Here is a 13803-nt window from a genome sequence, read left to right on the forward strand (position 1 = left end):
CGATCTCAGTGATACAAAGGCATTGAATCAAACAGAATGAGACGACATTCGCAAATGGTGTGTAGTATACGTCATTTATTTCTAGCAGACCATTTACATAAAATTCTCCTTTTAATTTAACTCCTCTCAAGTTCCCCAGGAGAGCCAGAACATCTTGATCAACCATCACACACTCCTGGGGTGCCAGCTTTGGCATAGATTTTTTTTTATTAAAAAAAACAAACAAAAAGAAAACAAAGATCCTAACCCCCTTTTCCATTAGTGTTTTTCCATTTTTAAGAGTGTCACACATCAGTTCACACCACTGCTCAGTGCTTTTTTTTTTTTTATTTAAAAACTTTCAGAAGTGTTATCGGAAATCTCCTTGTTAGTCTTCAAGCTGCATTGCTTGTGCCGTGTCATGCTAGATCGGTGCGAGTTTTACATGATCCGCAGGCCCTGGATTGAAGACTCTAAGGTCTGTGGAAAGAATTAAGCAAACATGGTAATAAATCAGGTTAACTGTGACTCAAGGGAAAAATGGAAGCAAATGAATTGCTTAAAAGTTAAAGGCATCTTTATAAAACAATAAAAAATACAAACCTTGAAATCCCATATGGTCATTGCTCCATCAATTCCTGTAGTGCAGAATTTGCGACAATCTCTTTTGTCTCCTTCATATATAGACACTTGGCTGCAAAGTAAAAATATATTTTTTTAACTGTGCACAATTACACAAACAAACAATAATAATAATAATAATGTATAAAGTTAAAAAGTTTGGGGGTCTGTATGACTTTTTAAAGAAATTTTGAAAGAAGCCTCTAATGCTCATCAAGGCTCCATTTATTTGATCAAAACTACAGTAAAACAATACTACTGTGAAATAATTACAATTTAAAATAACTGTTTTATATTTTAATATTTCTAAAATTCATTAATTCCTGTGAAGGCAAAGCTGAATTTTGAGCATCATTACTTCAGTCTTCAGTGTCCCATGATCCTTCAGAAATCATTCTAATATGATGATTTGCTGCTCAAGAAACATTTACTATTATTATCAATGTTGAAAACAGTTGTGCTGCTAAATATTTTTGTGGAAACTGTGATAGAAAGTTCAAAAGAACAGCATTTAACAATATAAATGTCTTTCACTTTTGATCAACCAAATTAATTAATTAATTAAATTCCTTTTGGCAAAAAAAAAAAAAAAAAACCTTACCCCAAACTCTTGAAAGGTAGCGTTTATATATAATTTTAAAATAATTTGGCCTACGTGATGCTGTTCTGATGCAGGGTTTCTAGGGTGCTATTGCGGTCCTCAGTGGTGGCCCTCTTGTCCATGTTGCGGAAGCGCTCCATGGCAGAAATGTTGCGCTGGATGCTCTGCTTTGGAATGTCCAACTTGGATATGAAGGTCAAGGTTCCACCATCATCAAAACTGAACAGCATAGGGCAGCAGTCGTGACCCTAATGGAAAACACTCAATATTAGGTCCTGAAAAAGGCAGTCGCCTCTGAAGTAAAACACAAAAAACACGTTTCAACCAAGAAAAGAAAAAAAAGGGTTCTTACTGCTGCCACAATGTTGTTCTCAGAAACAAAAGTCACACTCAAAAGGGCAAGGAATTCTGTCTTCAACTGACTTGGCCTGCAAAACAGAAGCAAGATATTAGTCATTAGTGAGCATGACATATTACAACCAGGACGGTTTAAAAAGTCTAAACCAGCAAATCAGAAATCATTTTTTCCTAAACACGCCAACCATTTCCGATACTCACGTTGAGCTTACTGTGGGGTCCACTACAGTGACAGTGCTGTCATGGCTGACCCAAGCCAGTCTGTTCCCACTGGCTGAGAAACAGACGCTGTGAACCCATCCTCCACTTCCTGCCCCGCCAAACTCTGCCATCACCTGCCCAAAGGGCATCTTGGACCCCCATGGAGTTGGAGCTGGTTTCTCATCCACCTCCTTGATGTATGCAGAGAATACCCTAAGAAACGAACACACAAATATGATTCAGACAGCTAATAAAAGGTTTATTTCTATGCTCAGAGACATTGACAGTGTTACCAAGCTTCAATATACAAAGTCGCACCTGCATTTGAAGTCACATGACCCAGCTGCCAGAAGCACATTATTTGGATGCCAGTCTAAACTGAGGACAGTTGAACGTATGGGCTTCTTGATGTGTTTACTAACCCACCTAAAAAAACAAAAAAAAATTATAAGACCTGTAAGGCAAAACAATCAATGAAGACCAATATATCAACTGTGACCTACCAATCATTTTCAGACTCAAAGTAGCAAACGGATATGAGTCGTGCTCCGCTCCCCACTGCAAACTTGTTCTCCAGCGGAGACCATTTCACAAACGTGGCAGCACGGTTGATCCTGAGAATAACAAGGGTGGGTTTCCACACGCCGTCCTTTTGACTCCATACATAAGCATTCCGGTCCGCTCCACAAGTCACAATACGATCACTTTTAGGAGCCCAGTCAATGCCTGGAAAAGAACAAAGAAATGGTTAATTTCAACATAATGTCTGTGAGTAACTTAAGAAATGCAACATTCAGTTTGCAGGGACTTTTACCTGTGATGTGCCCATTGTGTTCTTTTAATTCATGAGCTTTCACCCACTGATTTCCACTTTTCTTGTATATATGGACTTCGTGATTGTTTGGACTGATAGCAATTTCTGTCATTGAAAAACAAAACATGAGATGGGCATAAGTTCAAAATTGATAAAAGCATGGATATAGACAACATCTATGAATAAACAGCAATGAGAAGCTTTCTTACGGGTCCTGTCCCGGTTCCATGCGTGGCATGTAATGGGTTCCAACAAAAACTGGTGGAGTGACATTATCTTCAAATAATTTGCACCTCAGCCTGAAAAGAAACACAACCATATTTGATTGCTATGCCAGTAATATTATAACTAAGAGTATACTTGTTGGTTGAGCTGTGTTTAGTTTTGACATTTACATTTATTCATTTAGCAGGAAAAATTTAAGGTTTCTCTAACTGGTGTGCTGGGAGCGGGAAATTAAAAACCCGGAGTGGAGCTGGAGCAGAGCGATTACGAAAGCCAGGAGGGGAATCTCTGGCTGCATCCGAAATTATTTTGAATAAGCAATTACTTCATGACTGCTAAAAATTATGTTCTTTATAGTATGAGTTTGTGGTAGTATCAATGTAATCTGGACGTTACATTTGCCATGTTGTCATAATCATGTGACCTACCAGCGTCAGTTATGTCTCTTCACTGCCATTCATAAATCCTCTCCCGTGGCCTCATGGGATAGTGAAGTGTCCATCATATGCACACTTCAAAATCTTGCAGGAAGAAGTAGGTCATCTGGGTATTTACTGCCTACTCTTTTATGAGTACTGTGAATTCGCACGCACTTCTTTTGTCACCCAACTGTATAGTAGGGATGTATGCGATATCGGATGCAGCCACACACACACACTCTCTATCTCAGTCCACTCCACTCATACAGGTTAATCCAGTCCGGATTTAGTGTGTGTGTGTCGCTTAATATGTTGGCTTCTTTTTCAACTATTTACTTTGGCGGAGAATAAATATACGGATTAACTGGCTGAATTTTACTTAACATTAATTCTTTTGTAATTGAACATTTATTGCGAGTGCGATAAAAGTAACTTACCACACTCGCAATAGTGGATAATCATGCAATCTGGATTTAGTTGTAAATGGCTTCACAAGTTTCAAAATCAGTGTAAACCAGCACTGATAAATTGGCATACCAAGGCTAAAATCACATCCATCAGTCTATGTCCCTAACCACAAATGCAATGTTTTTTTTTTGTGTGTAATCATATACTAAAGCAAAAATTGCCTGTTCAACCGGCAAAACCTGATGACGGCTGTCAGTTCCCGGTTTTAGGGCGTGGGCGAGGCAGAAGATCAATATCTGATGCCGTGGGCTTCTGTGCGGGAGCTGTCTGCCTGCTACATTAGCCGAAAGCTAACGCGAAAACCCGATTTATTTCAAGTAAAATTACGCAGAATGCAGGAAAAGAGACGCCGGATTTAAAGATAAACGTCTGTAGCACCTTATACAACTGCAAACACGGTTATAATGCGAGTGAAATTACACAATGTTCGTGGTCTGTTAAATTTGAGGATCAGGAAGGCCTTGCTCAAGATGCCGGTTCAGTCCGCTCCCTGCTGTCGGAAAAAGGCATGACAAGGACCTCATTTACCTGAACCGATGTTCCGCTTCTTGTGGAAATATTCGTAAGGATGTTCGCTCTCGGTTGTTCAGCTGGTGGACGGACTTGAATTCGCGGACTCTGGACAGTCGACACGAATTCACTCCGACTGCTCTCTCGCTCCCTGATTTCGGCCTGTCAAGGAATCCAGGAAATGGCACACGGCTCAGCGCGCATGCGTACGCACGGCAGAACGGTGGGCGTGTCCGTGTGCAAGTCATTCAGAAGACAATGGTGAGGGATGGGAGAGCACGAGCAGGCCAAGGTTCAAAACAAAAGAGTGTGTAACTTTCAATCTTAGACGGATTTAGGCTATTCTTATTATTATGTTTCTGATAAGGACTCGTCCTTATAAATATGTGCTATATTACAATGTCGTTGTATGGATTTTTTTTTATTTTTTTTAAATATGACCCCTCTCTCTCTTAAAAGTCCTTTTCTTGTAGATTGCTGTCTCACCGATTTTGATTAATGTGGGATGGATTCTGCACACTTTCATAAATCTAAAATATACCAACGGTCACATTACACAAAATTACTAAATATTACAATACAAAATTACCGTTCAAATGTTTTTGGGGTCAGTAATTTAAAAAAAAAGAAAATAAATTAATACTTATATTAAGCAAGGTTGCAGATCAAAAGTGAACTTACATTGTTACAAAAGATTTCTATTTCATATAAAACACAATTTCATTCACAAGTGGGGTCAAAGCTATGCTGTTACAGTCTCTTGAATGTATCACTGTTGTTCTTAGTGCCATTGTCCAGCTGTATCTCCAATTCATTCAAGTCTGACTCCATTTTGCTTGTGATCCTCAAAGCTTTAGCATGACCTCTGACCTGTTCCTCCAGACTAGCTTAGAGGAACTATTTTACTCTGATGTTGTTTCCTTTACAGATGCAAAAAGGGGTTACTTTTGAGCAGATAAAATGAGAAATTCACATTGAGTGTATTTCAAAGGGATAGTTCACCCAAAAATAAAATTCCTGTCATAATTTACTTATGCTCATGTTGTTTTAAACCTGTATGAGTTTCTTTGTTCTGTTGAACACAAAAGAAGATATTTTGAAAAATGTTAGTCCCCATTGACTTCCATAGTAGGAAAAAAAAGTCAACGGTTGATGAGGCGTTATGTTGAGATCTTCCAAGTCTTTGCTTCTTGTAATTTTCTAGAGTGGTTGTTCTCTTTGGATCTTATTTTTTAATGATAACAGCATCAATTATCAGTAATATCTTGCGTTCTTTACCTGCTGAAGCTTCTCTAGATCTTTCTTTTCCTTCTGTGCCTTGGCAATGCTTTCATCCCATTGGTTAAGGTCTCCTGTCAGAGTGCTTTGCATCCAGACCCTAAAGAGCCATAGTGGGTTATAAACTGAGTAATTTCAAATCATTATGTTACTTTATTTTAATTTGTCAATCAATAACATGTGTTTGCTTGATTTCACACATGGTAACAGATGTGAAGGGAATTTACAGCCATATTTTAGTGAAATCCTTGATTGCTTTCAACTGTTTTTCCTTCTCTGACTTTGCCAGAGTCGACTCCTATCCTTCCAAGTCCCTTCTCAGGTCCATTAGTTTGCGCTTTTGAGCACTTCAAGCATTGGCAGCGCTCTTTTCGTCTAAAGGCGCTTTCATATTCTGGATATCTGTTCTTTGATATTCTGCTTCATCCTCGCTCCTCAGCTTCTGCAAGTGTGTTTTGTTCCTAAGGATGTAAAAATGCAATTCATTAAAAATTAAAACCACACAGACACAGTCATATACTCTTTTCCTTGGCATCACTCTTTTCTTTGGAAATTGTGATACATTTTTAATCAGGTTTAATATTCTTTACCATTTCTGTTGTTTTCTCAAGAGCAGCTCACAGCTTCACTTTTTTGGCCTTTATATTATATTGTAGAGCCACTTTGAGCAAAGGTTTAACCTGAAAATAAAACACTGCAGTTAAGAAAAGGATAGAAACGACTGACTTATATCATTTTTTCACGGTGAGCTGAAGGAATTTTCTAAATGAGGACATTTCTGAAATAGGGAGAGATGAAGGGTTAATAAGTATACTAAAAGATAGCTACTGTTTAACAGGGACAACTGCTTAAACTGAGGTCTGTTAGGAAAGTGTTTTTGGGAAATGCAGATTCCCTTTAGGATGCCGTTGCATGCCAGTTGCCAGGTGCAGGATTAAGAATGCATCACAAACACCTAAACACTGAAATACTGAAGCCAAAACACTGTGTGTATACTGAAATAATAACAATCTGTGCTGCTTAATGGATGTGCATTGGTGAACGTATTTGAGGATACATATACCTCTCATTTTTAAAAGATAAAATTATAGGAGAAGGGCGAATCAATGAATTATGAACAATTGCCATTTTGTGAATATCAAGTAATCATGTAATCAATAAAAAAGTAACTGTGATAGAAATAATGAATAAATATAAATAAAATGCACAAAAAAAAAAGATTAATAAATGTAAATGGTCTTATTGTTCATTTGGCATACTGCAGTGTTGTCATCGGTTTATTCACCTCTCCTGTTGGGAGAGCCAAAGAAAATGTTTTGGGGGAATGTTCATGCATATTGTTATACTTGTATAGGACACTAGTTCCTATAGAAAGCAGTCTCGAAGGAAGAGCTGGGTTTTTTTTCTTTTTTTTTTTTTTTTTTTGCCCAGCTTCCTCTGCTTTGAAGGGCTGAGCCAAAAGGCAAGGATGACTGCAACAGGCCCACCACTGTTTCATTCAGTGGATCTTTGTTTTTGTATAGCAATCCTGCAATGCTGTCTCCCACCTGGGATGTGTAATCAACATGGGACCTTATTTTTTCTTTGACAATCTAGCAACAACATATTCGTTTTTTTTCCTTTTGGCTTCAGGAAGTTGCCAGATTTGCCCAGGTGATCGTCATACTGCAGCTTTGAGTTGCTAAATTAGTGTATGACAATAATCAGTCAACTCATAGCTCTCAAAGTTTTCACTAAGCCAGTGGATTCACATACATTTCTCCTAGAATAAATATGACATTGTGATTCAGAAGAACTGCCTTAAGTAGAAACTGCTTTAATGCACTTGCAATCTTTGCATGTTGTTTCAGGACATGATGGAAAAGAGTTGTTGTTCCTGGTGGTTTTAGCATTGGCTTCCAGGACAGGACAGAATAGAGGACATTCAGTCTAAACTCTTGGCCTATAGAACAGGGTGTGATGTTCCACAGAGGACATCAAAACCATTTGCTTGCCTTGAAATCTGAAGCTGGTTTTCCTCCAGTTGCTGCCAAGAACTGCATAACCTTTTTGGTGTTCCCGGTCTTGCCGGCACCAATTTCTTCACTAGGAATATGTGATATTTTAAAGCTCATCACTGTTCTCAGCACAGAGCCGTGGTATTATTTCTAACACACGATGGCTGTTTTAGAGCTGGTTTCACGGTTGGTATTTATTAATTAATATTAATCTAATTTCATTCATTTTTGAGACCACGCATAGTTGGATGAAGAAAATGCAGAATTCTTAACACCTAAAAAAATAAAAAATTATTTTCTAGTCCAAATATCTTAGCATCCTTAAAATGTGCTAAGTTTATTTTTCTTACCCTCATGATTCAATCATTTGTAAATATTGTCACGGGTGAGAAATCACACAACAAGGTCGCTCGGTGAAAAGTAGCCCCGGAGGGTGGATTTATTGAAAAGTACTTCAACAGTGGGGTGAAAACGGTGAAGTGAGGTGAACGCTGTCTTCGTGGCTGGTGCTCTTGTGAAGTCCTCGTGCACGTGAAGGTGGGTGTCCAGGCGTGCTCGGTCGGGCTGTCGGTCACTCGCTGCCTTCTGTTTAGACGAGAAACAAGGGATTAGTATCAGCACGTTCAGCATGAGACGGGTTGTCTGTCGAAGTGAGAGAAGTGGCGGCTTTTACAGCCGCTTAATGACGGGCTGCAGCTGTGACCGATCAGCCCATGATGAGGACGTGCAGGTGTTGTGCGTTGGTTGCCAGGGCGACGCTGATATGCCCAGAGAGACTCGTCACATTCCCCCCCCCTAAGCGTCGTTCTGGCCCTGGGAACGAGAGGAGATAGTAGGGGTGAAATAAGGGGTGGGTGGGGAATGACCCCTGACAGACCTGAAAAAGCTGTCCACATCCGTGAGAGCCCATCGGCGTTGGCGTTGGCGGCCCCGGCCCGATGTCGCACTTCAAAGTGGAAGTCCTGGAGCGCGAGGAACCAGCGGGTCACCCTGGCATTGGTATCTTTAGCCCGGGCCATCCACTGTAGAGGGGCATGGTCGGTCAGCAGGGTGAACTTACGGCCGAGGAGGTAATAACGCAGCTCCAGGACTGCCCACTTGATGGCCAGGGCCTCCTTCTCGACGGCGGCGTAGTTCTTCTCTGCCTGGGACAACTTTCTGCTGATGTAGAGAATGGGATGTTCCTCACCTTCCTGGATTTGTGACAGGACGGCTCCCAGTCCGGTGTCGGAAGCATCCGTTTGCAGCAGGAAGGGGCAGCCGAAGTCGGGGGCGCGGAGTACCGGAGATGCTGTAAGTGCCGTCTTGAGTTGGGCAAAGGCTTCCTCTGCGGCTGTCGTCCAACAGATCTTCTCGGGCTGCCCCTTCCTGGTCAGGTCTGTCAGGGGGGCGGCTAAAGAGGAGAAGTTGGGGATAAAACAGCGATAGTACCCCGCCAACCCCAAAAAGGCTCGTACCTGGGACTTTGTTTGTGGTTTTGGAGCTGTGCGTATGGCCTCCACTTTTTTCTCTTGGGGGCGAATGAGGCCTCGGCCGACCTGGAATCCCAGGTACTTCGCCTCGGACAGTGCTAGGTGGCATTTGCGGGGGTTGGCGGTTAGTCCAGCCCGCCGGAGCTCCGAGAGCACCCTCCGCAGACGTTCCAGATGTTCATCCCATGCCTCGGAATGCACCACGACGTCATCCAAATACGCGGCTGCATACGCTTGGTGGGGCCTCAGGATGACGTCCATCATGCGCTGGAAGGTTGCTGGTGCCCCATGAAGGCCAAAGGGAAGGGTCCGGTACTGCCAATGGCCACTAGGGGTAGAAAAAGCAGTCTTTGGTTTAGCAGAAGAGGTAAGTGGTACCTGCCAGTATCCCTTGGTGAGGTCCAGGGTTGTGATGTACCGGGCCCTTCCCAGGCGGTCTAGCAGCTCGTCGACCCGAGGCATGGGATAGCCGTCGAATTCGGAGACTTCGTTTAGTCGGCGGAAATCATTGCAGAAGCGGAGGGTGCCATCCGGCTTGGGTACCATCACGATGGGGCTGGACCACGGGCTGCGAGATGGTTCGATTACCCCCAACTTCAGCATTTCCTGTATTTCTTCCTCAATAGCCTGCCGACGAGCTTCTGGGACTCGGTAGGGCCGTTGCCTGACGATTACTCCAGGGGGTGTCCTGATGTCGTGGTGGATGACGTTAGTCTGCCCGGGCCTAGAGGAGAACACATCCGAAAACTGTCTGACCAGGTGCTGCAGCTCGGTCTTCTGGGCAGCCGACAGGTGGGGATCCATGTCGACAACCACGGGATCGGTGAGACTGAGGGCGGCGAGTTGGTCTCGGGTCCCTTGCCACTTCTTCAATAAGTTGATGTGATATAACTGTTCTGCTTGTCTTCTTCCAGGTTGGCGTACGCGGTATGTCACTGGTCCAACCTTCTCCAGAACGGTGTACGGCCCTTGCCACGATGCCAGGAACTTACAAGCGGAGGTAGGGACCAAGACCATGACCCTGTCTCCCGGCTGGAATTCCCGTGGTTGGGCTGCCCGATTATAGTGGCGTTGTTGGGCTTGCTGTGCTTTGCTGAGGTGCTCCCGGACTAATGGCATGACGCGGTCTATCCTTTCCCTCATCTGTTTTACGTGCTCGATGATCGTGCGGTGGGGGGCAGGCTGCTGCTCCCAGGCCTCCCGAGCGATATCCAGCAGGCCCCGAGGCTGGCGGCCGAACAGGAGCTCGAAGGGGGTGAAACCAGTTGAGGCTTGAGGAACCTCGCGGATGCCGAAGAGGACGTAAGGAATCATCAGGTCCCAGTCCCGCTTGTCCTCCGCGGCTACTCTTCGGAGCATCTGTTTCAGGGTTTGGTTAAAACGTTCCACGAGTCCGTCGGTCTGCGGGTGATAGACAGTTGTCCTCAACTGTTTCACCCCCAGCAGCCTGCAGAGGTCAGCCATTAGCCGGGACATGAACGGTGTTCCCTGGTCAGACAGGATTTCAGTCGGGATGCCGACCCGGCTGGCCAACAGAAACAGCTCCTGGGCGATGGCTTTCGCTGTGGCTTTCCGCAGGGGGACTGCTTCTGGATACCGGGTGGCGTAATCCACGATGACGAGGATGTGTTCATGTCCTCGGGCAGACTTAGGCAACGGCCCCACCAAATCCATTCCGATCCGCTCGAAGGGCACCTCAATGATGGGTAAGGGAATCAGCGGGCTGGGGGGAGGAGTCCTGGGAGCCGTGCGCTGGCAGGTCGGGCAGGCTTTGCAGAAACCTTTCACGTCGGCCTCCAGGCCTGGCCAGTGGAAACGATCCCGGATCCGCTGGATGGTGTTAGCCGCTCCTAGGTGGCCTGCCATCGGATGTGAATGGGCTAACTCGAGGATGGCTTCTGTCTTCGTCCGAGGGACGACTAGAAGTTCCTTCTCCTCCCCCCTTCGCTGGGCGACGCAGTATAGCAGACCGCTTCGGACTACAAAATGCGGGAGAGGATGGGGCCGTGGGAGGACGTCTTCGCCATCGATGGCTCTAACTTGACTCCAACAGTGCTTCAGACGATCGTCCTCCCGTTGGTCTTTGGCAAAAGAGCCCCCCTCGCTGGCCTGTTGGAACACATCATAGAAAAGGTTAGTATTTAACGAGGGGGACTCACCATCTCTCCCGCTGTCCGAAGCTAGCAGCGCCGGCCGGCGGCGGGGTCCCTGTGGCCGGCGACGGCGGCGACAGTTCCGTTCCGGGCTGGCGGGCTGAGCGGCGGCAGCGAGCAGGCGGTCAAACCCCGGCCAATCTCTTCCAAGCAGTAGTGGGACTGGTAAGTTTTTCACTAATCCAGCTTCAACGGACCAGGCGCCATGGGTTGTAGCGATATTCACGCGGCGAGCTGGAACTTGTTGGGTGTCTCCATGCACACACGTGATCGGTAGATAACTTTTCTGGCCAGGGTGAGGAGGGCACAGATGAGCCTGGACGAGGGTGACCGCGCTGCCCGAATCCAGAAGCGCCCGGACGGGCTTGCCATTCAACTTGACGTCCGCCTCTGGAGCCGCAGGTGGAACGTGCTGATGGACGATGCAGCCCGCCAGCCAGGTCCGTGGTGGCGTCGTGGGTTCAGCAGTCGGCATTGGCTCGTCCATCGGAGACGGAACTGTCGGTCTGCCAACTGCGCGCGAGGTGCCCTCCGGCGTGCGTCGCTCCTGGACCACCCTCCGGGGAAACGGCGGCGCTCTCTCTCCAGCCTCCCGTTGGTGGACAGCATCCGCCAGCTCGATCGCCTCTACCAAAGCAAGGACGGTAGCCGGGTTCCTCATACCCACCGCCTGACGATGGGACCGGGGCAGGGCGCGGAGGAGGCGATCGACGACCACTCGTTCCACTATCTGAGCTGCGGTGGGTTCGCCGTCCAGCAGCCAATGTTGAGCCAACCGGACGAGATCAGCGGCCTGGGCTCGCGCTGGCACCCGGACTTTGAAATCCCACTCGTGAAACTGTTGCGCTGCACAGATGGGGGAAAGTCCCAGCCGGGCGAGGATCTCGCGTTTCACTTCTCTGTAGTCGTCAGTGATCGCGGGAGGAAGGGAAAAATAAGCTCGTTGAGCTTCACCAGTGAGGAGGGGTGCCAGCGCGGAAGCCCAGTCTTCTACGGGCCATCCCTCACGGTTAGCAGTGGTTTCAAATACTTGTAGGAATGCCTCAACATCGTCGTGAGCCGTCATTTTGGGCAAAAGCCGGGTCGCTCGCATTCGTGGGTCAGGTAGTGGAACCGGCTGGGCAGCCTGGGCATGGAGGGCAGCGATGTCTTCTTCAGCTCTGCCCTGCCGAGTGGCCAGATGTTCCATTATCTGCTGTTGACGGATGCTAACTTCGGTGAGGCGGTGCAGTAGTTCGTCCATCTCCATCAGAAGAGAGAGAGCGCCGATCGGTGCTGGGGTGATGAACAGAAAGAGAGAAAAAAATATATATTACTGCGGTGAACTGCAAACACTTGTGTGTGATTTCTCATGCAGTTGCCCGCATTCTCCACCAGATGTCACGGGTGAGAAATCACACAACAAGGTCGCTCGGTGAAAAGTAGCCCCGGAGGGTGGATTTATTGAAAAGTACTTCAACAGTGGGGTGAAAACGGTGAAGTGAGGTGAACGCTGTCTTCGTGGCTGGTGCTCTTGTGAAGTCCTCGTGCACGTGAAGGTGGGTGTCCAGGCGTGCTCGGTCGGGCTGTCGGTCACTCGCTGCCTTCTGTTTAGACGAGAAACAAGGGATTAGTATCAGCACGTTCAGCATGAGACGGGTTGTCTGTCGAAGTGAGAGAAGTGGCGGCTTTTACAGCCGCTTAATGACGGGCTGCAGCTGTGACCGATCAGCCCATGATGAGGACGTGCAGGTGTTGTGCGTTGGTTGCCAGGGCGACGCTGATATGCCCAGAGAGACTCGTCACAATATGTATATATATATATATTAGAAATATATATCAATTAACTGTTTTTAGATTTGCATTCATGACTTGGTTACCAGTGATTAAATCTAGATTCTATCTAGAAATCTAGATTTATATTTTTCTATTGATTAAAAAAGTTGCCCAACTGAGTTGGAAAAAAAAAATTGTAAGATGATTATTTTCAATATGCACCACTCACAACACTTACACATACACATATGTATGCAAGCATGTATGAAGGGTTCATCAAGAGTGCTAACACAAAACATGGATACACAGAAGCTGTTCCTGGCAACATACATTAATTAGGTATCCAAACTCAGCTGTATATTCTGAGATAGCTAAATTTGCCTTCTAAAATGGGTCATGAACTGCATTTAAAAAAAAAAAGTATCATGTTCTTTGAAGTCCACTTATAATGTAAGCAAAGATTTTTACATATAAAAAAACCATCCTAATTTAGAACTATTTTCTATCCTGTTTTTGACCCTCTCTTTCAAACACTCATTCAAGACTTGGAAGTAATGTAAAGCTTGGTTAACAGTTTTTCATATTTCTCATATTTTTATATTACAATAATTCCCCTTTAATATTAACGTATATAAATAATATACAATCCACCTATAAATAGGCCTATAAAACCACCAATTAGCAGAACCATTTGAACATAATTTAACAATTTTGGAGGACTGAAGCAACATTTCTAGCTGTAAATGCAAAATGCATTAAAGAGTCATTTAATGAAAGGCGAACCAATTTTCATCTAACTATGGTCTATTTTTGTATGATAATATATTTTTCATTTGCAGAACATATTATCCACTCGCATAAAATAGACAGAAAATGCTAAAGGTATTTTTGACTCTCAAATGCTAATTATTGGTCACAACCATGACAACAGAGAGAGCAGCAGCCAATCTGCT

General features: G+C 45.0%; 1 protein-coding gene across 1 annotated transcript; it reads right to left on the minus strand.

Moving 5' to 3' along the window:
• Positions 1–55: 55 nt before the first annotated feature.
• arpc1a (actin related protein 2/3 complex, subunit 1A) lies at positions 56–5955 on the minus strand. The gene is made up of 10 exons (XM_079872599.1): positions 4214–5955; positions 2783–2872; positions 2574–2678; positions 2263–2485; positions 2078–2185; positions 1760–1972; positions 1554–1629; positions 1256–1449; positions 583–673; positions 56–459 (listed from the first exon to the last, which is right to left on the minus strand). Exons 2-10 carry the CDS (start codon positions 2844–2846, stop codon positions 421–423), a joined length of 1113 nt encoding a protein of 370 aa, XP_079728725.1. The 5' UTR covers positions 2847–2872; positions 4214–5955; the 3' UTR covers positions 56–420.
• Positions 5956–13803: the final 7848 nt, after the last annotated feature.

Source organism: Squalius cephalus (assembly GCF_949319135.1).
Source record: "Squalius cephalus genome assembly, chromosome: 1".
In the NCBI taxonomy this organism is placed as follows: domain Eukaryota; kingdom Metazoa; phylum Chordata; class Actinopteri; order Cypriniformes; family Leuciscidae; genus Squalius; species Squalius cephalus.

Excerpts from the sequence above, each read along its gene's own strand:
- arpc1a (XM_079872599.1), bottom strand. The coding sequence starts at position 2,846 with ATGTCACTCCACCAGTTTTTGTTGGAACCCATTACATGCCACGCATGG. Across the intron at positions 2,186-2,262 it reads TTTGAGTCTGAAAATGATTG|GTGGGTTAGTAAACACATCA; the intron begins GTAGGTCACAGT and ends TTGTTTTTTTAG. Across the intron at positions 1,450-1,553 it reads AGAACAACATTGTGGCAGCA|GGTCACGACTGCTGCCCTAT; the intron begins GTAAGAACCCTT and ends GTTTTCCATTAG.